Raw genomic sequence first — 21,411 nt, forward strand, 5'->3', positions numbered from 1 at the left:
CAAAAAGAGTAAGATGGACACCTAGTTTAGAGTGGTGGGAGGAGAGTTAGGTGCTGAAAAGTTTAGTGGGAATAGAGGTAAGAGAATGGTCGGTTGTATAATTTATATTCTCGGGGCTACATGGAGGAAAGCAGGAAGTAGGATTCGGTGAATTGCTTTTGCAGAGAACTGTTATGACTCCCTGCCAAATGTCTTCCTTCCATTAGTAACCATTCCATAATTCTATCATTCATGTTCTAACAAAAAATAAATTTTCAAGAATTTGTTTTTATTTACATTCTCTAATACCAGGGACTATCCTCGTGCATGTGTTCTGCACTCTCTCTAAAGCCTGAATATTTTTCCAGTATCACTGGAGATCTTAAAATGTTTATAGGTAGCTAAATCCCTGGTACTTGATCAAGTGTATTCCAGGACATTGTCAGTAAGCTAGGGAAGAAATTGCTGGGCACCTATAGATATTTGCATCATCGACAGCCGTGGGTGAAGTGCTGGAAGACTAGAGGGTGTCTAATGTTGTGCGAGGAAAAGCTGGAGAACTACAGACAGGTGAGCCTGATGTCAGTGGTGGTAGGTTTATGGTTGGGCTTCTGAGAAACTGGATCCACATGCATTTAGAAAAGCAAGAACTGATTAGGGATAGTCAGCATGGCCTTGTGCATGGGAACTCATGTCTCACAATTTTGGTTGAGTTTTTTGAAGAGACCAAGAAGACAGATGAAGGTAGTGCAGTAGCTGTTGTCTACATGGACTTGAGCAAGGCCTTCGACATGGTGGACTAGTTAGTAAGTTTAGATCATATGGGATCCATGGAGAGGTAGCCAGTTGGATACAAAATTAGTTTGATAGTACAAGGTAGAGGATGGTGGTCGAGAGTTGATGTTGAGACTTGGGGGCCTGTGATCAGTAGTGTGCCACAAGGATTGGTGCTGGGTCCACTGTTCATCATTTATATAAATGATTTGGATGAGAATATAGGAGGCATGGTTAATAAGCTTGCGGGTGATACCAAAATTGCTAGTATAGTGGACACAGATGAAGTTTATCTAAGATTACAATGGAATCTTGATCAATTGGGCCAGTGAGCCGAGGAATGGGCAGATGCAGCTTAATTTAATGAATGCGAGGTATTATGTTTTGGTAAGGCAATCCAGGTCAGGACTTTGCAGTTATGGTAGGGCCTTAGGGAGTGTTATTGAACAGAGAAACCTAGAGGTGTAGGTACGTATTTCCTTGAAAGTGTTGTCGCAGGTAGACAGCGTGGTAAAGGAGATGTTTGGTATGCTTGCCTTCATCCGTCTGAGCATTGAGGACAGGAGTTGGAATATCATGTGATAGTTGTACAAGACATTGGTAAGGCCACTTTTGGAGTACTGTGTACAGTTCTGGTCACCCTGCCTTAGGAAGGACATTATTAAAGTGGAAAGGTGCAGAAATGATTTACAAGGATGTTATTGAGAATGAAAGGTTTGAGTTATAAAGAGAGGCTGGATAGAATGGGTTTATGTTCCCTGGAGGTTCAGAGACTGAGAGGTGACATTATAGAGGTTGATAAAATCATGAGGAGCATAGATAAGATGAATAGCCAAGGTTTTTTCCCCAGATTTGGGGAGTCCAAAATTAGAGGGCATAGGTTTAAGGTGAGAGGGGAAATATTCCTCTCTCTTCTTCAGGATTCCTGAAGAAGGGCTCATGCCTGAAACGTCGATTCTCCTGCTCCTTGGATGCTGCCTGACCTGCTACGCTTTTCCAGCAACACATTTTCAGCTCTGATCTCCAGCATCTGCAGTCCTCACTTTCTCCTGAGGAAGTGTAGAAGCAGGTATAATTAGAACATTGAAAAAACATTTAAACAAGCATGTGGGTATGAAGATTTAGAGGAATATGGGCCAAACGCAGGCTCTGGGACTTGTTCACTTTTGGAAACCTGGTGGACATGGACGAATTGGGCTGAGGGGCCTGTTTCTGTGCGGTATATCTCTATGATCTATGGCTGTATAACTACAGATGCTGGAGATCTGAAACAAAAACAGAAAGTACTGTAGAAGCATAAACTCTGTTTCTCTCTCCACAGATATTACTGCGAGACCTGCTGAGTTTCTCTTGCACTTTGTTTTTGTTTCAGCAGTAACTTGCTATGGGACTTGGTTAACTAATTAAAAAGGTGAAATTTGTAGCAATAGCTGTACAGGGCTGTGGAGTCAATCGGGTTGCAGTTTTACAAAGGCAGCACCAGATCAATGGATCAAATAGCCGCCTCATGTGTGTGTGGATAATTGAGTTGTTCTGGTTTAGGCAGTGATCAAATAAGCTGTGTGTGTGAAGTTCTCCAACTCATCTTTGAGCAAGGAGAGGGGCGAAGGTGAAGACCACTACTTTTCATCATTTATATAAATTATTTGGATGTGAACTTAGCAGGAATGATTAGTAAGTGTGCAGATGATACTAAAATTGGAGGTGTAGTGGACAGCGAAGAAGGTTACCTCGGAGTACAATGGAATCTTGATCAGATGGGTCACTGGACTGAGGAGTGGCAGGTGGTGTCTAATTTAGATAAATGCGAGGTGCTGCATTTTGGAAAGGCAAAGCAGGCTGGGACTTATATACTTAATGGTAATGTCCTCAAGAGTGTTACTGAACAAAGAGACCTCAGAGCGCAGGTTCAAAGTTCCTTGAAAGTGGTGTTGTTGGTACATAAGATAGTGAAGAAGGCTTTTGGTATGCTTTCCTTTATTGGTCAGTGTATTGAGTATAGGAGTTGGGAGGTCATGTTGTGGCTGTACAGGACATTCTTTGAATATTGTGTGCAATTCTGTTCTCCCTCCTAACAGAAAGATGCTGTGAAACTTGAAAGGGTTCAGAAAAGATTTATAGGGATGTTGCCAGGGTTGGAGGGTTTGAGCTATAGGGAGAGGCTGAGTAGGCTGGGGCTGTTTTCCTTGGGTGACCTTATAGAGGTTTATAAAATCAAGAGGGGCATGGATGGAGTAAATATGCCTTTGCCCTGGTTTGGGGAATCCAAAACTAGAGGCCATAGATTTAAGGTAAGAGGGGAAAAATTTAAAAAGGACCTAAGGGGCAACTTTTTCACACAGAGGGTGGTGCATGTATGGAATGAGCTGTCAGAGGAAGTGGTGGGGGCTGGTACAATTACAACATTTAAAAGGAATCTGGATGTGTACGTGAATAGGAAGGGTTTAGAGGGATATGGGCCAAGTGCTAGCAAGTGGGACTAGATTGGGTTGGGATATCTGGTCGGCATGGACAAGTTGGACCAAAGGATCTGTTTCTGTGCTGTACATCTCTATGATTATGATTCTATGACTTCAGCTCAGAAGAGGGCAGCAGGTTGTAGCCCCAGTGACTCTTAGTTCACCGTTGATGTTTTTTTTGCTGTTTTCCAGTTCTTTGTGTCTGATGAGGAGTCAGAAAGTAGCTCTGCAGCCCCGCACCTCCCTGATCACAGCCCAAAGCAGCAAGATGCACAGCCTCTTGTCATCAAGCCAGGGACGGTCAGCCAGAGCAACAAACTTACCAGAAGCAATGAACAGATCACACCACTGTAAGTACCAGGATTTGCCAACGGTTATATTTCCCTTGAGAGCCACTGCCTGCCTGTGTACGTGACCACTGGGACCCTGTCATGCTTTTGTCAGGCCAGATTCACTCCCCAGCTGCACTTTTCCTGCTGATCCTTTCCATTGTTGTAAAGATCATATAATCATACATATAATCCCTACATGTGGAAACAGACTATTTGGCTCAACAAGTCCACACTGACCCTCTGAAGAGAAACCCACCCAGACCTATTCCCCTATCCTATTACTCTACATTTCCCATGATAATACACCTAACCTACACATACCTGAACACTATGGGCACTTTTGCACTGCCAATTCACCTAACCTGCACAACTTTGGATTGTGGGAGGAAACTCAGGGGCTGTGTGATTTGTGTCCCAGTCTGTACAGGGGGCATGAGGTTTGTGCTCCCGTTTGTACAGGGGGCATGAGGTTTGTGCCCCAGTTTGTACAGGGGGCATGAGGTTGTGTTGCTAATGACTCCTGCTTTGCGGTTGTGCTGTATCTCCAAATTGAATGAGATTCAGTTGGTTTGAAATGGTGTCTGGAGTGTGCAGAGACTGGGGCCCTTCCCTCACCACCTGACATCCAGCTTGATGCAAGGACACATCTGAAATGGACCCACATCTTGCGTGCCAGCAGAAAGGATCTCTTTCAAGGTGCCCGTTCCAGCCTGTACCACAGCGCAGAATGGAATGTAGTGTCCTGTGGGTCAGTGCCACATGAGGGTGCGACATCTTGTGATCCTGATCAACAACAGAGCCAGAGAGATGAGAACTTTTTGTGACGGTCTGGAACATGCTCTTTAAGAGGGTGACAGAAGCAGATTCAGTAGAATCAAACAGAAATTTGGGCTGAATATGCTTTATCATCCTAATTTCAACTCCCATCATTTCTCTATAAATCTGAGAGCTAGTTACTATATTCCTGACTTTCCCCATATTTCCCTGCCCTTTCTCTCTCCTCTCCTTTTACCTTCTATTTCCCTGCCCATCCTCCCTCCCTCCATTTCCTACCCACCCTCCCTCCCTTTCCTACCCACCCTCCCTCCCTTTATGCCCTCTCCCCTCCCCTCTTCCCCTCCCCTCCTGTTCCATATCTATTTTCTGTCCCTTGATTCCCCTCCTGATCCTTCCTTATGTTTCCTCTTCCCCTCCCCAAGCCTCCCCCCCTTTCATTGTCCACTTCCCTCCTAACCTTCTGACACTCTCCCTATTCCCAGCTCACCCTCCCCTCTAACCTGTCTCCCTCCCACTTCCTCTTCCTCTGTTTCCATTCCCCACTTCCTCTGACTCTCTCCCCATTCTCTTCTCACTCTTCCCCCTTTCCTTGTTTCCCTTTCATCCCTCTGTCTCCCTTCCCTCTCTTCCCCTCCCCCCATTTCATTCTCACTTTTCTGCCTCCTCCCTGTTTCCCTGTTCTCCCTCCTCCCTCTCTCCTCACCCCTCTCACACGCTGTCCTGCAGTGGCAATCCTGGACTGATCATACGCGTTGCAGTAGTGAGGCATTTACCTTGTGGCTGCTGCAGTCAGTCCAAGATCAGCAGATTACAGATTCCAGTTGCCAGCCCCCTGAGGGTTAGGGTGGGACTGCAGTTTGTTCCCATGTCAGCTGTTGATGGGGGTAGACAGTGACAGGCCACCCAGCAGGAGATGCAGTGCTGCCCACTCTGGTAGCCTAATAAGTCAGATAGTCCACAAAATGTTGTCTTCACTTTGGTAGTTATCCCTGATCTGTTTTCATAACTTGTCCTTTGTCCCTGGAGACAGCACTGTCACCACCCTCTGACTGTCGGTCTTCCCTTCCTCCCTGTGAGAGGTTCATACTCATGTATGCAAGTAGGGCACACTTTTTTTTATTCTTTAGCTTAGCTGCATTTGGCTGTGGCCTGGTCATCGACAGCTGTCTGCTATCAGAGGCTTCATATAATGCCTGGAGAGTAATCAGGAGGTCTTGGATCAAGCTTTACCTGCTCCAGAGGTGTGTCATAATATCTCTAAACAGGATGATCCAAGTACCTGGACAAACAGTGCCTCGAGAGACTCATTAAGTCACTTCCCAGCAGAGGCTCTAATTTATCCCATCAAGAGAGTGAGAATGACTGACCTTGACTTCAAACACTAATTGACTGAGTGTGGAATCAAAGACCTGTAGGAAAACTGAAGTCAATTGGAATCGTGGAAATCAGGATAATATCCTGGACCCAACCATATTCAGCTTTCATCAATGACCTTCCCACCATTATAAGGCAGGAAATGGGGATGTTCACTGATGATTGCACAATATTCAGCACCATTCACAACTCATTGGATACTGAAGCAGTCCAAGTACAAATACAACAAGATCTGAACAACATTCAGGCTTAGGCTGATGAAAATCAAATAAATATTGCACCACATAAGTCATGGGCAATCTTCAATGAGAGAGAATCTAGCCATCTCTCATCTGCATTTAATGACATTGTGAGATTTTCCTTCCCAAGCTCTCCTGTGCTCCATCAGCTGGTTCTTTCACCCTCCTGACCTCTCCTGTCACTTAAATCTGTCTTTGAGCTTCAGGGTGTATACATCCCTTTGGGAAATTGAGTTGGTTCACTCTGCTCATGTTTTCTGACTCCAGGAAAGGTCATCAACAATCTGCCAGGTTATCGTAACCCATCATGATGCAGAGATGGGTACATCACCCCTCCGCAGTCAAGGCCAACCTATGACACCAGTTCCACAATATAACAGACTCTGACAAGCCCAACATGAGAAGATGAAGAACTTTGCCCTTGCACCAATCCAGCCAGTAGTTAAGAGGGTGCATAGGAGCAGGTGGAAGCCATTTTGTCCTTCCAAGGGCAGCACGGTGGGGGAGGCACAGTGGCTCAGTGGTTAGCACTGCTGCCTCACAGCACCAGGATCCTGGGTTCGATTCCCGCCTCGAGGGACTGTCTGTGTGGAGTTTGCACATTCTCTCCATGTCTGCGTGGGTTTTCTCCGGGTGCTGCGGTTTCCTCCCACAATCCAAAGATGTGCAGGTCAGGTGAATTGGCCATGCTAAATTGTCCATAGTGTCAGGGGTAAATGTGAGGGAGGGGAATGGGGTCTGGGTGGGTTGCTCTTCGGAGGGTCGGTGTGGACCTGTTGGGCTGAAGGGTCTGTTTCCATACTGTAGGGAATCTTAAAAAAAACCTGTTCGACCATTCAGTTGTAGCTGATCGGTATCTTAAGTCCAACAATTCACCTTGATTTTATTACTTTTAATCCCTCTGCCCATCCAATCATCTCAGTTTTGAAATTCCCAAAGGTTCCTGGGTATCAGCAACTTTTGAGAGAAACTTTCAGATTTCCATAATGTTCAGAAACACTTCCTGACATCATCCTTGAAGAGCCTGGTTTTATGTTTCTGTTGTAGACCCACCCACCAGCTGAGAGAGTTTCTCTCCATGTTCCCTGTTAAATTATTAAATGTATAAATTATTCTAATATCCCTTTACCCTCTGACCTGAAGGAATGTAGCAAACTTCTATGCAATGGGTTCTTATGAGTAACCTTGCAAGCCTTGCCCTGTCTAAACACCCTATAATCTATTTGTCCTTGTATGTTATGACCTGCCTGTACTGTACGCAAAACAAAACTTTTCATTGTACTTAGGTACATGTGACACCAATAAATCAAATCAAACCGAGGTATGGAATGAGAATGTAGAAATAGTGAAATGTGTCCAAGATGGGATGGTGTGTGATTTGGGAAGGGAGAAAAGAGAACATGTATTTGTGACCCTGTGAAATCTTGAGTGCTCTCCCCAATGTATGTTACCAGGGGTGCAATGGCTGGTGATGCATCTGCATCGGAGGAGAACCGTGCCTTACAGAAGACACCTTTGGCACATCGCAGCAGTTATGACCTGAAGGAGCGGAGGAGAATTGGGAGTCAGACGAATGTGGATGAGGCCAAATTCCAAAAGATACCAACTGATGAGCTTGAAGCAGAGATGCTGGCTGTGGCTGACTTGGATTATATGAAAAGTAAGTGGTGGTAGAAAGAACTGAGTGGCATTTGTCCCCAGGTGATGTGATATTTACATCAGGGAGTGAGTAGTGGCATTGACAGTGGAGCAAGGACACTGCTCTGAGACTGACCGAGAAGGAAGGTAGTTCGTCAGTATGTTGAGTCTAATCAGAACCTGGTACAATTTTTTCAGACCACCCTCTGATTATTAATCTCCTGTTCTGACTCTGTATAGAAAAGCACAATCCGTATAATGCATGCAGTGTCGATCCCAACTTGAAAGGGTGTCATCAGCCGATTAATGAGTTGAAGTCGTCACATTTTTGACTGCTTGGAATTGACATTGTGAGCTGTGTATAGTTTTTTAAAACTTGCTGCAATAAATAGTGCATTTCACTCTTACTGATAGAAACAGATGGAGAAAAGATAGACTGTTAAACCACTCGGCTCAGCTCTGCCACTCTAGATCCTGCAGGCAGTGAATCCATACACTATTTGTAAATTCCTCTTTGGAAATAGAACCAGTCTGACTCTCACCTGTCAGGCCTTGTCTGAGCTGACATTTCACCTTTTATTATAAAATCTTAAATTATCTCGAGAAGGTGCATTAAAAGAAGTTCTGGGATTTACATTTTAAAGAACCAAAATCAGCAAATCCATTCTAAAAGATGATCTAGGTTTGCTCAATGTATCATTGTATCGCTGTAATCTTTTGTTATAAATTCTGTCTTATCCATTTGCCTCACAACCACCTGATGAAGAAGCAGAGCTTTGAAAGCTGGTACTTCCAAATAAACCTTTTGGACTATAACTTGGTGTTGTGGGATTATTAATATTCTCCACCCTACGGCTCTTCCAAATCGTTCTAGATCCTGGCTGACCACCTACCTCAACACCATTGCCTCACACTATCTCCATATACTGTGATGTCTTTAATATTTAGAAATCTATCAATCTCTTGAACATACTTAGTGAGTTTCCACAGCCCTCTGCAGAAAGATTTACCACCCTCTGAGTGAAGAAATAGGTTTCAATAAGGTCACCCCTCATTCTTCTAAACTTCAGAAAGTCCAAGCCCAGTTTCCTCAATCTCTTCTCACTTAAAAGTCCCACCATCCCAGGAAACTTATCTGGTGCACCTCTGTTGCACTGCCTCAGTGGCAAGTCCATCCCTCCTTAGGCAAGGGGATCACAGCTACAACTATCCTCCAGGTGTCGTCTCTTGCAATACGTACCAATTGCCATCTGAATTGCTTGCTGCACCTGCGTGCTACCTTTCAGTCATTCACAAAAAAAAGCACCAGGTTCCTTCATACAACAACACTTTCCAGTCTCTCTCCATTTAAGAAATACTCTGCACCTTCGTTCCTCCTACCAAAGTGAATAACCTCCCACTTGTAGATTATTTTCATCCACAAGGCTCTTGCCCCCTCAGCTGCAGCCTGTTTAAATCCCTTGAAATTTTTTTATGTTTTCCTCACAACTCGATTTCTCACCGGGTTTTGTATCCTCTGCAAATTTATAAAGATTACAATTACAGTAACCCACTAGTTGCAGCCTGCCAACCTGAGAATGACCCATTTATTCCTATTCTCTGCTTCTTGTTCTGTTAACCAATCTTCAGTCCATGCCCATTCATTACTACAATACCAAGATTGTTTTTTGTTCCCGTATCTATTGAATTGCAATGACTATTGTCCTTTATCCCCTTTATCCTAAACCAGTGTGCCTGAGCCACTGGTGGTGCCACAAACTTGGCTCTTACTACATTTGTCTGATGAACTATTGCCTTCAGCAGAATTCTAAAAGGTTAATGAGTAAGAGATACTCAAGAGACTCCTGTCTGCTCTAATAGGGATCAACCATTCCCTTTCTGTCTTGATCTGTGATGTGACCATTCTGTTAAAAGTGCTATCCACATAACTCCCAGACCTTGGTGCCTCATTGAGTCTTCATGAACAAACAAGAATGTCAACCTAAAAAATCCTAGACCTTTGATTCAAATAGGGCAAACAAGTATTTAGCAACCTAGAAACAATAGAATCATAGAATCCCTACAGTGCAGAAAGAGGCCATTCGGTGCATCGAGTCTGCACTGGCACTTTTGGAATATTGTGTGCAGTTCTGGTCTCCCTCCAATAGGAAGGATGTTGTGAAATTTGAAAGATTACAATGATGTTGCTAGAGGGTTTGAGCCACAGGGACAGTTTGAATAGGCTAGGGACATTTTCTCTGGAGTGTCGGAACTGAGAGGTGACCGTGTAGAGGTTTATAAAATCATGAGGGGCATTTGAAAGAGTAAATAAACAAGGTCTTTTCCCTGGTTTTGGGGGAGTGCAGAACTAGGGGGCATAGGTTTAGGATGAGAGGGGAAAGATGTAAAAGGGAGCTAAGGGGCACCTTTTTTCACGCAAAGGGTGGTTCTTTTATGGAATGAGTTGCCAGAGGAAGTGATGGAGGCTTGTACAAGGACAACATTTAATAGGCATCCAGATGGGAATATGAATAGGAAGGGTTCTTATCTTCTCCAATCTTTTCAATCCTCTCAAATCTTCTCAAAACTTGCTAATAGGAAGAGTTTAGAGGGATATGGATCAAGTACTGGCAAATGGGACCAGATTAGATTAAGATATCTGATCGGCATGGATGAGTTGGACTGAAGGGTCTGTTTCCGTGCTGTACATCTCTGTGATTCTGTGATCCTCCAAACAGCATTCCACCCAGAACCACATTAAGAATGTTAGATAACTTTCCACACCCTGTCCACATAATCTAATCCCTTTAGCCTTCATGAATTGAATTCAACAAATCTGATCAGTTTAGGCATTCTTAACCCTGTGACTTCCATTCTGTGGATCTTGTATTGGCTCATTCATGCTTTCAAGTCAGTGCATTGCTTTGCCACTCTTTTCCTTTGGAGTGTCCTGTATTGTCTGTGATCTCTGCATTTCTCTGTTTCTGGGTTTTTGAGCACCACAGATTTTAAACTGAGCCGCTAAAGGCTATCCCTTCCACTACCAAGATGCCTCGAGTTCTGGAATTCTCTTCCTAAACTGATGCGGAGGTGCTGATGTTGGACTGGGGTGGACAAAGTTAAAAATTACACAACACCAGGTTATAATCCAACAGGTTTATTTGGAAATACTAACTTTCGGAGGCTGCTCCTTCATCAGGTAGCTGGAGAATCATAAGACACAGAATTTACAGCAAAAGATCTCCAAGTCATGCAACTGAAACGGTATAATGAACAATATGTTGTGTGCCTGAGTGTGACGGAGTATAAGCCTGTGTAGGGGGGGTATGTCTGGGAGAGAGAGTGTGTTTGAGAGTATGTAAGAGTTTGCGTGTATGTGTGCTTGTGTGTGTGTGAGAGAGTGTGCATTGTGTAGTGGGGTCATCTGTAGTGTGACATAAACCCACAGTCCTGGTTGAGGCCATCCTCATGGGTACCGAACATGGCTATCAGCCTCTGCTTGGCCACTCTGCATTGTTGTGAATCCTGAAGTCCGCCTTGGAGGATGGTCACCCGAAGATCTGAGGCTGAATGTTCCTGACTGCTGAAGTGTTCCCTGACTGAGAGGGAACATCTTGACTGGCGATTGTTGAGTTGTCTCCATTCATATGTTGTCATGGAGGATGTATGTGTGTGTCTGAGAGAGAGAGAGAGAGAGAGAGCAAGCATGTGTATGAGAGAGTCTGTGTGAGTGTGTGAGTATGTAGGAGTGTGTGTGCATGTGTGTGAGAGCGTATACTGTCGTGCGGTCACCTGTAGTGTGACATGAACCCAAGGTCCTGATTGAGGCCATCCTCATTGGTACTGAACCTGGCTATCAGCCTCTAAACACTACCATGCATGCAAACACACTTTTTTTTTATTTCAAAAAATATACTTTATTCATAAAATAATTTGATGGTCTGTACAGTTGGTCATGCCATACATACGTAAACATTTACATACAGAGATCAGAATTTATCATTTTTATATACAGGTCTGTAGTTTATCAATCATATGTCCATATATTTAGCTGAGGTGTCAGCAGAGCCCAAATGACTGCATGGGCCCCCTGTTCTTCTTAGGCAGGCAGATGTTACATGGTGGTTTTTCCCCACCGCGCCTTGGCGCCAGCTGCCCCAAGCTTCAGCGTGTCCCTCAACACGTAGTCCTGGACCTTGGAATGTGCTAGTCTGCAACACTCAGTCGGGGTCAATTCCTGCAGCTGGAAGATCAACAGGTTTCGGACCGCCCAGAGAGCGTCCTTCACCGAGTTGATGATCCTCCAGGCACAGTTGATGTTCGTCTCGGTGTGCGTCCCGGGGAACAGACCGTAGAGCATGGAGTCCCGCGTCATGGCGCTGCTAGGGGCGAACCTCGACAAATATCACTGCATTCCTCTCCAGACTTCTTCTGCGTAGGCACGTTCCAGGAGGAGGTGTGTGACAGTCTCGTTCCCCCCCGCAGCCGCTTCGAGGGCAGTGTGCGGTGCAGCTGAGAGTCCGGGCGTGCATAAAGGGTCTCACAGGCAGAGCCCTTCTCACCACCAGCCAATCCATGTCTTGGTGCATGTTGGAAAGTTCTGGCGATGAGGTATTTTGCCAAATGGTTTTGACAGTCTGCTCAAGGAACCGCTCGATAGGATCTGCCCTCTCCTTTTCCCGAAGGGTCTCAAGGACACTAAGTGCTGACCACTTCCTGATGGACTTGTGGTCAAAGGTGTTTTTCTTCATAAACTTCTCCACCAAGGACAGATGATACGGAAAGGTCCAACTACTCGGAGCATTCTGCGGCAGCGAGGCCAGGCCCATCCTTCGCAACACCGGGGACAGGTAGAACCTCAGTACGTAGTGACACTTGGTGTTTGCGTACTGGGGATCCACGCACAGCTTGATGCAGCCACACACAAAGGTGGCCATCAGGGTGAGGGTGGCATTGGGTGTATTTTTTCCCCCGTTGCCCAGATCTTTGTACAGCGAGTCCCTTCAGACCCGGTCCATCTTTGACCTCCATATAAATTGGAAGATGGCCCAGGTGACTGCAGCAGCACAGGTTCTGGGAATAGGCCAGACTGTGCCACCTATAACAGCAATGACAGTGCCTCACACCTGATGACCAGGTTTTTTCCCACGATGGAGAGCGACTGTAGCTTCCATCTGCCCAGTTTCTGCCTCATTTTGCTGATACGCTCCTCCCAAGACTTGGCGCACGCTCCAGCACCCCCGAATCAAATACCCAGCACCTTCAGGTGGTCGGTCCTGACGGTGAAGGGGATCGAGGATTGGTCGGCCCAGTTCCCGAAGAGCATGGCCTCGCTCTTGCCTCGGTTTACCTTGGCCCCCGAGGCCCGTTCGAACTGGTCACATATGCACATAGTCTGCGCACGGACAGTGGATCCGAGCAGAAAATGGCGACGTCATCCATGTACAGGAAGGCCTTAACCTGCAGGCCCCCGCTGCCAAGAATAGTCACCCCTCTCAGGCTTGCATCCTTCCTGATGGACTCGGCAAATGGCTCTATGCAGCACACAAACAAGGCAGGAGAGAGATGGCAGCCCGCCTGACTCCAGATCTGACTGGGAAGCTATCTGATTCCCACCCATTGATTGAGACTGCACTAACAATGTTGGTGTAGAGCAGTCTGATCCAATTGCAGATTCCCTCCCCAAAGCCCATTTTGGAGAGAACATCTCTCATATACCTGTGTGATATCCTGTCAAAGGCTTTCTCCTGGTCCAGGCTGATCAGGCAGGTGTCCAACCCTCTGTCCTGCACGTAGGCGATCGTATCCCTGAGGAGTGCGAGAATCTCAGTGACATTCCTGCCCGGTACAGCACAGGTTTGGTTAGGGTGAATCACCGACCCCAGAGCAGACCTGACCCGGTTGGCGATTACCTTTGACAGAATTTTGTAATCTGCATTCAACAGTGAGATTGGTCTCCAATTTTTGAGTTCCTCTCTCTCCCCCTTCCGCTTGTAGATGAGGGTGATGATGCCTTTCCTCATGGATTCACTCATGGTACCTGCCCGAAGCATACTGACATACACCTCCAGCAGGTCCTGGCCAATCAAGTCCCACAGAGCGGAATAGAGCTCGACCGGTAAGCCGTCGCTTCCGGGAGTTTTATTCTTTTCGAAGGACTCGAGGGCTTTGGTCAACTCGTCCAGAGATAGCGGCTGGTCCAGCCTCTCCCGTGTTCTGTCGTCTAAGACCTCCGTGATAGAGGACAGGAACGACTGGGAGGCCGTGCTGTCGGTCGGCTTCGCGTCATACGGACTGGCATAGAAGGATTTGCTGATCCTCGTGATGTCAGCCTGAGCTGACGTTATCGAGCCATCTTCTTCCTTCAGGCTGCTGAGCACGGAGCTCTCTTTGTGCACCTTCTGGAAGAAGAAACGTGAGCACGTCTCGTCCTGCTCCACCGAGCGGACCGGAAGATTGTCTTGGGGGCCTCCGAGGCAAAGAGCGAGGCTTGCTGGCCCTTCACCTCCTTGAGGTCCTCCATGACATCGACCTCCATCGTCTGCAGCAGGAGCAGGTTCTGCATACATTCCTGGAGTTGGGACAGTTTTCCCGCCTCTCTCTTGCCTCCTGAACACCTTTGAGGATGAAGAACCTCTTGATGTTCCCTTTTACTGTTTCCCACCAGTCCGCTGGGGACTCAAAGAGGGGCTTCATGGTTCTCCAACCTCGTAGTCCCTCTTGAGCTTCTCAAATGTTTCCCGGGGTCAACAGCTTTGTGTTAAGCTTCCACGTTCCCTTACCAGCCTGCTGCTCATCCTGTAGGTGACAGTCGGCCAGCAGGAGGCAGTGGTCAGAGAAGAACACCAGCTTGACGTTAGTGGATCTGACCGAGAGCGTTCGGGACACAAACAGGTAATCTATCCTTGAGCGGATAGACCCATCTGCCCGTGATCAGGTGTATCTACGCTGCGCTCCGTCTGCAGGGGTGCTGAAGACGTCTTGTAGCTTGGCATCTTTTACCGTGTCCAATAGGGCTCTGGACGTGGTGTACAGTTTACTGTCCCCCCCGCCGGATCGTCCATCTGCATCAATGATACAGTTGAATTCTCCGGCCAGAATGACCAGCCTGGACGTAGCCAGCAACAGTGGAAGCTGCTGCAGGATGGCCAACTTTTCACTCTTGCCCACTGGGGCATACACATTAATCAGTCTCAGGGGAGCATTCCTGTACATAACGTCGGTGACGGGGAGGTGCCCACCCACCACCTCCTTAACCTCGGAGATGGTGAAGTTGCCTCCTCACAACAGGATTTAAAAATGTGTTGCTGGAAAAGCGCAGCAGGTCAGGCAGCATCAAAGGAGCAGGAGAATCGACGTTTCGGGCATAAGCCCTTCTTCAGGAATGAGGAGGGTGTGCCAAGCAGGCTAAGATAAAAGGTAGGTAGGAGGGACTTGGGGGAGGGGCATTGGGAATACGATAGGTGGAAGGAAGTTAAGGTGAGGGTGATTGGCCAGAGAGGGGATGGGGGCGGAGAGGTCGGGAAGAAGATTGCAGGTCAAGAAGTCTGCTGAGTCTGAGGGCTGGGACTGAGAAAAGATGGGGGATGGGGAAATGAGAAAGCTGGAGAAATCTGCATTCATCCCTTGTGGTTGGAGGGTTCCTAGGCGGAAGATGAGGCGCTCTTCCTCCAGGCGTCATGTTGCTATGGTCTGGCGATGGAGGAGGCCAAGGACCTGCATGTCCTTGGCGGAGTGGGAGGGGGAGTTAAAGTGTTCAGCCACGGGGCGATTGGGTTGGTTTACCCAGGCCGGAGGCGCGGCTGTCGTTGCCCCCCGACCAAACTGACAGCCCATGGACCCACAAGCTCAACCATCTCCTGTAGCTGCTGAGGTGCGGTATCCCACACTCCTGCAGAAACAGGACGTCGGCTTTAACGTTGGCCTGGAAGGCCATCGTAGAAACACATCGCATAGCCGATTTGATGCCACGCACATTGATGCTGGCAATTCTTATCCCCATTTTAACAGTTTACGAGGTTACCAGTGTCCATTTGCTGCTGGTCTTGCCCCTCTGGGGTAGCTCTGTGCATCCCCGTGGTGACGGCAAACTGCTGGACCCTCCCAGGGCTGAGGTACCTGTCCGGCTCCACGCTGGAGCCATTTCCCCGCTCTGGTGTCTTTGGGTCGGGCCCAGGGTCCGCACAGTCCAGTTCTCCATCTGACAGCAGGGCTGTCACAGGACCGCTGCTCCCAGTTACCTGGAGCTGTGGGCCGGTGGGTACCTATTGGTTCTCACCGGGTGGGGGGAGGCCTTTACCCATCCCCTCAGAGGGATCGTCTTTTCCTGCTTGGGCGGTGCTGCCCTCCTTTTTCCCCACGGCGCTCTGTCTCTTCCTCTGGTGATGACCCTCCTTGCGCCCGTCCTCCCCGTCGGTAGAGCTGCCTGTATCCTCGTCGTGTAGGTGTCGCTTCCCTCTTTGCTGTGTGGCTTTGGGGACCTAGTGAGGTTTCCTCTTCCTGCTTTTGACAGTAATCCAATCCTCTGCCTCCTTTGTTCCCTCTTCTTCCATTTCCTCCGTCTGTCTTGAAGGAGCTTGGATCGGCTGCTGCATCTCCCCGCTGTCTGCCGTCTGCTCCGCTACAGCCTGCCCTTCCTTCTGGGTGCCTCCAGACACCGTTCCAGTGCTGATTTGTGGTACCTTGCTGGTCTTAGGCGGTCCACGGCTCGTGTTGCCACCTCCGGCCATCTGTGCCTAGGTGGCGGCCCCTCGTCTTGGGCAGGCCTTGTACACGTGGCCCGCCTTTCCGCACAGATTACATTTCTTGGCCTCCTCATATTCCTTGGTCGGGTGGCCTTCCTACTTGCAGTTTCGGCAGACGGTCACCTTACAATCCGCCACCATGTGGCCTGACCTCCCGCAGGTTCGGCACACTTTCGGCTGCCCTGCGCATGTCAGGTAACCTCTGCTTCCTCCAATGGCAAAGCTGGAGGGTGGGTGGAGGATGTTCCCACTGGCGTCGACCCTCAGGGTTACCCTGACCTGTCGTTTGCTGGTCCAGATCCCGAAAAGATTAACTACATCGGTGCTTTCTCCCTCGACCTAGACATCTCTTCTCAGGAAGGTCAGGACATCCGCTGCTGGGACGTGAGGGTTGTACATATGGATTGTTACAACCCGACTCCTTTGCACAGGAAGCACACACGACGGGACTGCCGACAAGATGGAGAACAGAGGTTCCCCTTCCTTCTCCTTGAAGACCTTCAGGAGCTGCTCGCAATTCTTCATGCTCCTGAGGGTCATGTCGAAATAGCCTGCCGCAGGGAAATCCTGCAGGCAGTACACGTCCGCTTTTTTTTAAATTTCAAAATATACTTTATTCAAAGAAATAAATCTTTGGTACTTGTACAATTTGTCATGTCGTTCATAGATATATACATTGCATGTCTTAACATTACAAAGAACAGATTGAATTACTCGAATTTACAGTTATCCTATTTACAGTTCCTTTATTAACCATCCAGTCTCTTATTATTTAGCTGTGGCTTCAGCAGAACCCATCTACTGAGTGGGTGCCCTGTTATACTATAGCAAATGAACCTTTTTTTAATCCCAGTGTATGGGGTTACCGTTGTCTATTTGACTGTCCTGTCTCTGGGGAAGCTGTCTGCATCCCCATGGTGAGCACGAACTGCTGGACCCTCGCTGAGGTAGCTATCCAGGCTCTCACTGGGGTCATTTACGTGCTCTGGTGTCATTGAGCCAAGGCAAGGGTCCGCACCGTCCAGTTCTGTGTCTGACAATGGGACTGTCAGAGGATCGCAGCTCTCACTTACCTGTAGTTGTGGGGCAGTGGGTACCCCCTGGTTCTCACTGGGTGGAGGGTGGACTTCGGGGGGGTCCGTTGTTTCCTGGTTGGGAGGAAATGCCCTCCTCTTTATCTACGGCGCTCTGTCTCTTCTTCTGGTGGTGATGACCTTCTTTGTGCCCATCTTCCCCATCTGAAGACCTGGCCATCCCTCCCTCGTGCAGCTGTCTTTTCCCCCTTTGATGGGAGGCTTTGGGGGCAGGCAGTACATGTCCATTGCTTTGAACCCGCTGTCCGATCGACCAGCGTGTGCTCTTCCACCTTCTTCACAGTCACCCTGACTGTGTTGCGAATGCCCTGGCCTGGGCTGCGAGCGGCTGCTGAGGCCATAGCTCTGAGGTTGGCTGGTACTTGAATTGGCGTTAGGCCAAAGCCAGCATAAAGATCCACCGAGAACAGGTCAGCACAACCAAATGATCCTCCAATGTCCAATCACGATCCAGCGATGGTCTCCAGCAGCTCCGACGACTCACAACACAAACCCCGTGGTTTCTCCCCTGCCAGCAAACGTCCACTGTGTCGAACCTGCAGCACTCGAGCAGAATCTCTTCCTCTGGTCCTCAGGAACTACACATATTCCGAGCCAAAAGGCCGAGAAGCGATACCATCATGCAAACACACATTCTCTCTCCCACCACCTAGCCCCCCGCACCTGCACATGCACACACACCCACTCACTCTCTCCCTCCCTCATGTGCGTGTGCGCGCACACACACACACAAGTCTCTGGGGTGAATTTGCATTTGCAGAATTGTAATTGCAGATACATTCTATTTTGTTCAAAAGCACACAGTCTTCAGGCAGTCAATGCAGGCAGTTAACCCTTTGCAATATTTTATAACTTCCTACTTTGGAAATAGAACCAATCTGGCTCAAGATTGGGATACAGACAGACTCTAACCTCACACCTTTAATGCATTGTCTGAGCTGAGATGTCACTTTTTTTAAATAAAAGCTTAAGTCATCTCAAGAATGCGACTGGAAAGAAGTTCTGGGATTTACATATTAATGAACCGAAACCTGCAATCCATTCTAAAAGATAAAAGACTTAACAGCAATCTGGGTTTGTTCAATATATCGTTTCAGTTGCATGAGACAGATCTTTTGTTATAAATTCTGTGCCTTATGATCCTGCTCCACAGCTACCTGATGAAGGAGCAACAATGAAAGCTAGTACTTCCAAATAAACCTATTGAACTATAACCTGGTGTGATTTTTAATCTCTTGCTGTTAAACACTATCTTTTTGATAATATCTCTTCATGCGGCTCAGTGTTAAATTTTGTCTAAAAATGTCTGTGAAGTCCAGAGATGTTTTGTTTCAATGAATTGGAGACGCCGGTGTTGTTTCAATGAAGGCATTCTATAAATGCAGATTTGTGTAGAAGTAGAAAATGTATTGTTTACTGTGCTATCTTGGGTGGGAACATTCTGAGGAATGTTGCCAGGTATGAAACCAGAAGAAACTGGACACAGCAAATAATGGTCATTACAATTACGATAGCCTCGGGTGTTTGAACTGCACCTGGATGCTGTCTTCCTCTTATCTCTTGTTAATTGGTTCTTGTTACTGTGATGGTAATGTGTGGAGTTAGAGTAAATCACCAGCTCACTAATGCTCTGGGCTCCTGATGAAGCAGTGCTGCAAGGGCCATTCCCAGGATTGCTGTGGTGATGTTCCAGTAAAGAGTCAGGTGTTACAGCCCGGAGCTGACAATGTAGAGGAAGACAGCATTTGGTGCAGACTGGGTAAGCTTGGAATATTAATCAAAATGAACAGCAGGAAAAGAGCCAAAGTAACATTCGGACTGATGTGGCGACATTCATCCCCACGCAGAGGGTTATTGATTTGTAGAACAATCTTCAAGCATTCAATCTGCTGTTTCATCTGGCTGTACCATCACTGACATGAGGCAGTTTTAAATCCTCTGATTGAGGAGAAAGGTTAGAAAAAAATTGTGTACACGGAGAACTGTTAAGAGTATGGAGTGATTTGCCACAGGAATAGACAGAGTCAACATGGATTTAGGAAAGGGAAATCATGCTTGACAAATCTGGATTCTTCAAGCATGTGTCGAGTAGAATTGATTAGGGATGCTAATGGATGCAGTTTACTTGGACTTTGAGAAGTTGTTCAATGAGGTCCCACATTAGAGACTTGCATGTAAAATTAAAGTGGGATTGGAGTAGTGTACTGACATGGATAGAAAACTGGAATAAAGGCAAAAATATTGCGGATGCTGGAAAGCTTAACGAAACATACACAGTGCTGGTCTGGCATAATCTGTGGAGAGAGAAAGAGTTTCACATTTAAAGTCCAGTATCACCTTCCTTCAGAACTGTTTCTCCCCAGATGCTGCCAGACCTGCTGAGTTTATCCAGTGTTGTCTGTGTTTACTTTGGAGAGAGAACTGGCAGAAAACAACGAGCAGGAATAAATGGACCTTCTTCCGAATGGCAGACAGTGACTTAGCAGGGCTCAGTGCTAAGATCCCAACTATCCACAATATATATTAATAATTTAGGTGAGACAACTAAGTGCAATATCTCCAGGTTTGCAGATAATACTAAGCTAGTTTGGGTGGTGGGGAGGTGTGGGAGAGAACTGTGAGGAGGATGCAGAGATGCTTCAGTGTGATTGTGTGAGTGGACAAACAATGACAGTTGAAATATAACATAAATAAATATGAAGTTATCCACTTTGGCAGCAGGGCGCATATTATTATCTGAATGACCATAGATTGGGAAAAGGGGGAGGTACAATGAGTCCTGAGTGTCCTTGTGTACTAGTCTCTGAAAGTAAACATGCAGGTGCAGCAGGTAGTGAAGAAAGCTTTCATAATGAGAGGATTTGAGTGTAGGAAAACAGTTTTTATTTCTTTATCTGAGGAAGGATGCGTGGCTATGGAGGGGGTGCAATAAAGGTCGACCGGATAATTCCTGGGATAGCAGAACTGACATCTGAAGAGAGACTGAATCAGTTAAGAATGTATTCACTGGAGTTTAGAAGAATGCAGGAAGGCAGGGGTGGGGGGGATTTTCTATAAACCGGTTAAATTCTGACAGGACTATAAAAGGTTATATGTTCCCGATAACCTGGGGTTCACAGCCTAAGGCTACAGGGTGGGCCATTTGGGGCTGCGATGAGGAGAAATGTCTTCACCCAGAGAGTGGGGAACCTTTCTCTGCTACAGAAAGCAGTTGAGGCCAAAATACTCAATGTTTTCAAGAAGGAGATCAATATAGTTCATCGGGCTAAAGGGAGCAAAGAGCATGGGGAGGATGCAGGAACAGGGGACTCATCAGCCATAGTCATATTGAATGGCAGAGCAGGCTTGAATTGTCCACTCCTAGTTTTTGGACTTGAGGCATTAACCTTTGAACTTTAGTGAGACAGTTACTTCAATATTTAAATTGGATGGATTTGGAGGAGTTGGATGAAAAATGAGGCAATAGGGTTATCGAAGGAAGCACAGGGCATTGGATTTGTATTACATTCCCTTAACAAAGAAAGCTGGAAAACACGAGATGTGTGATTCCCAAGCAGTTTCAGCACAGGGGTTTTACACTTTGGCCCCCTTAGATTCACAGGGATTTGAGTCATAATCTGTTAACCTAAATGCCACCTTGGCTCAGTGGTAGTGTGATCAATTCTTTGGATGAGAAGATTGCAGGGAAAAAGCTCACTGCAAAACTTCCAGCAATATATCAAGAGAGTCAGTGCCGTGGGAGTGAAACGCTGTCAAAGGGTCAGTACTGAGGGTGTGCCATACTGCCAGAGGGTCATAATTGAGGGAGTGCCGCATTGTCAGAGGATCAGTGCTGTGGGAGTGCACACTGTCTAGGTTCAGTGCTGTGGGAGTGCACACTGTCAGAGGGTCAATGCTGAGGGATTGCCAAACTGTCAGAGGGTCAGTGCTGAGGGAGCACTGCACTGTCAGAGGGCCAGTGCACAGGGAGTGCATGCTGTTGGGAGGTCAGTGCTGAGGGAGCGCTGAACTGTCAGAGGGTC

General features: G+C 47.1%; 1 protein-coding gene across 11 annotated transcripts in view; it reads left to right on the top strand.

Moving 5' to 3' along the window:
* LOC122548789 (anion exchange protein 2-like) overlaps positions 1-21,411 on the top strand; it is a 229,234-nt gene that overhangs the window by 147,363 nt on the left and 60,460 nt on the right. For all 11 annotated transcript variants that reach the window (XM_043687558.2, XM_043687561.2, XM_087986778.1 and 8 more), the window contains 2 exons: positions 3,405-3,562; positions 7,389-7,594. In XM_043687558.2, the coding sequence (XP_043543493.1) occupies positions 3,405-3,562; positions 7,389-7,594 (364 nt within the window). The remainder of the gene's footprint in view (positions 1-3,404; positions 3,563-7,388; positions 7,595-21,411) is intronic.

Source organism: Chiloscyllium plagiosum, unplaced genomic scaffold (assembly GCF_037043375.1).
Source record: "Chiloscyllium plagiosum isolate Xiang-an unplaced genomic scaffold, Cpla_swu_hap1 HiC_scaffold_4, whole genome shotgun sequence".
NCBI lineage: Eukaryota > Metazoa > Chordata > Chondrichthyes > Orectolobiformes > Hemiscylliidae > Chiloscyllium > Chiloscyllium plagiosum.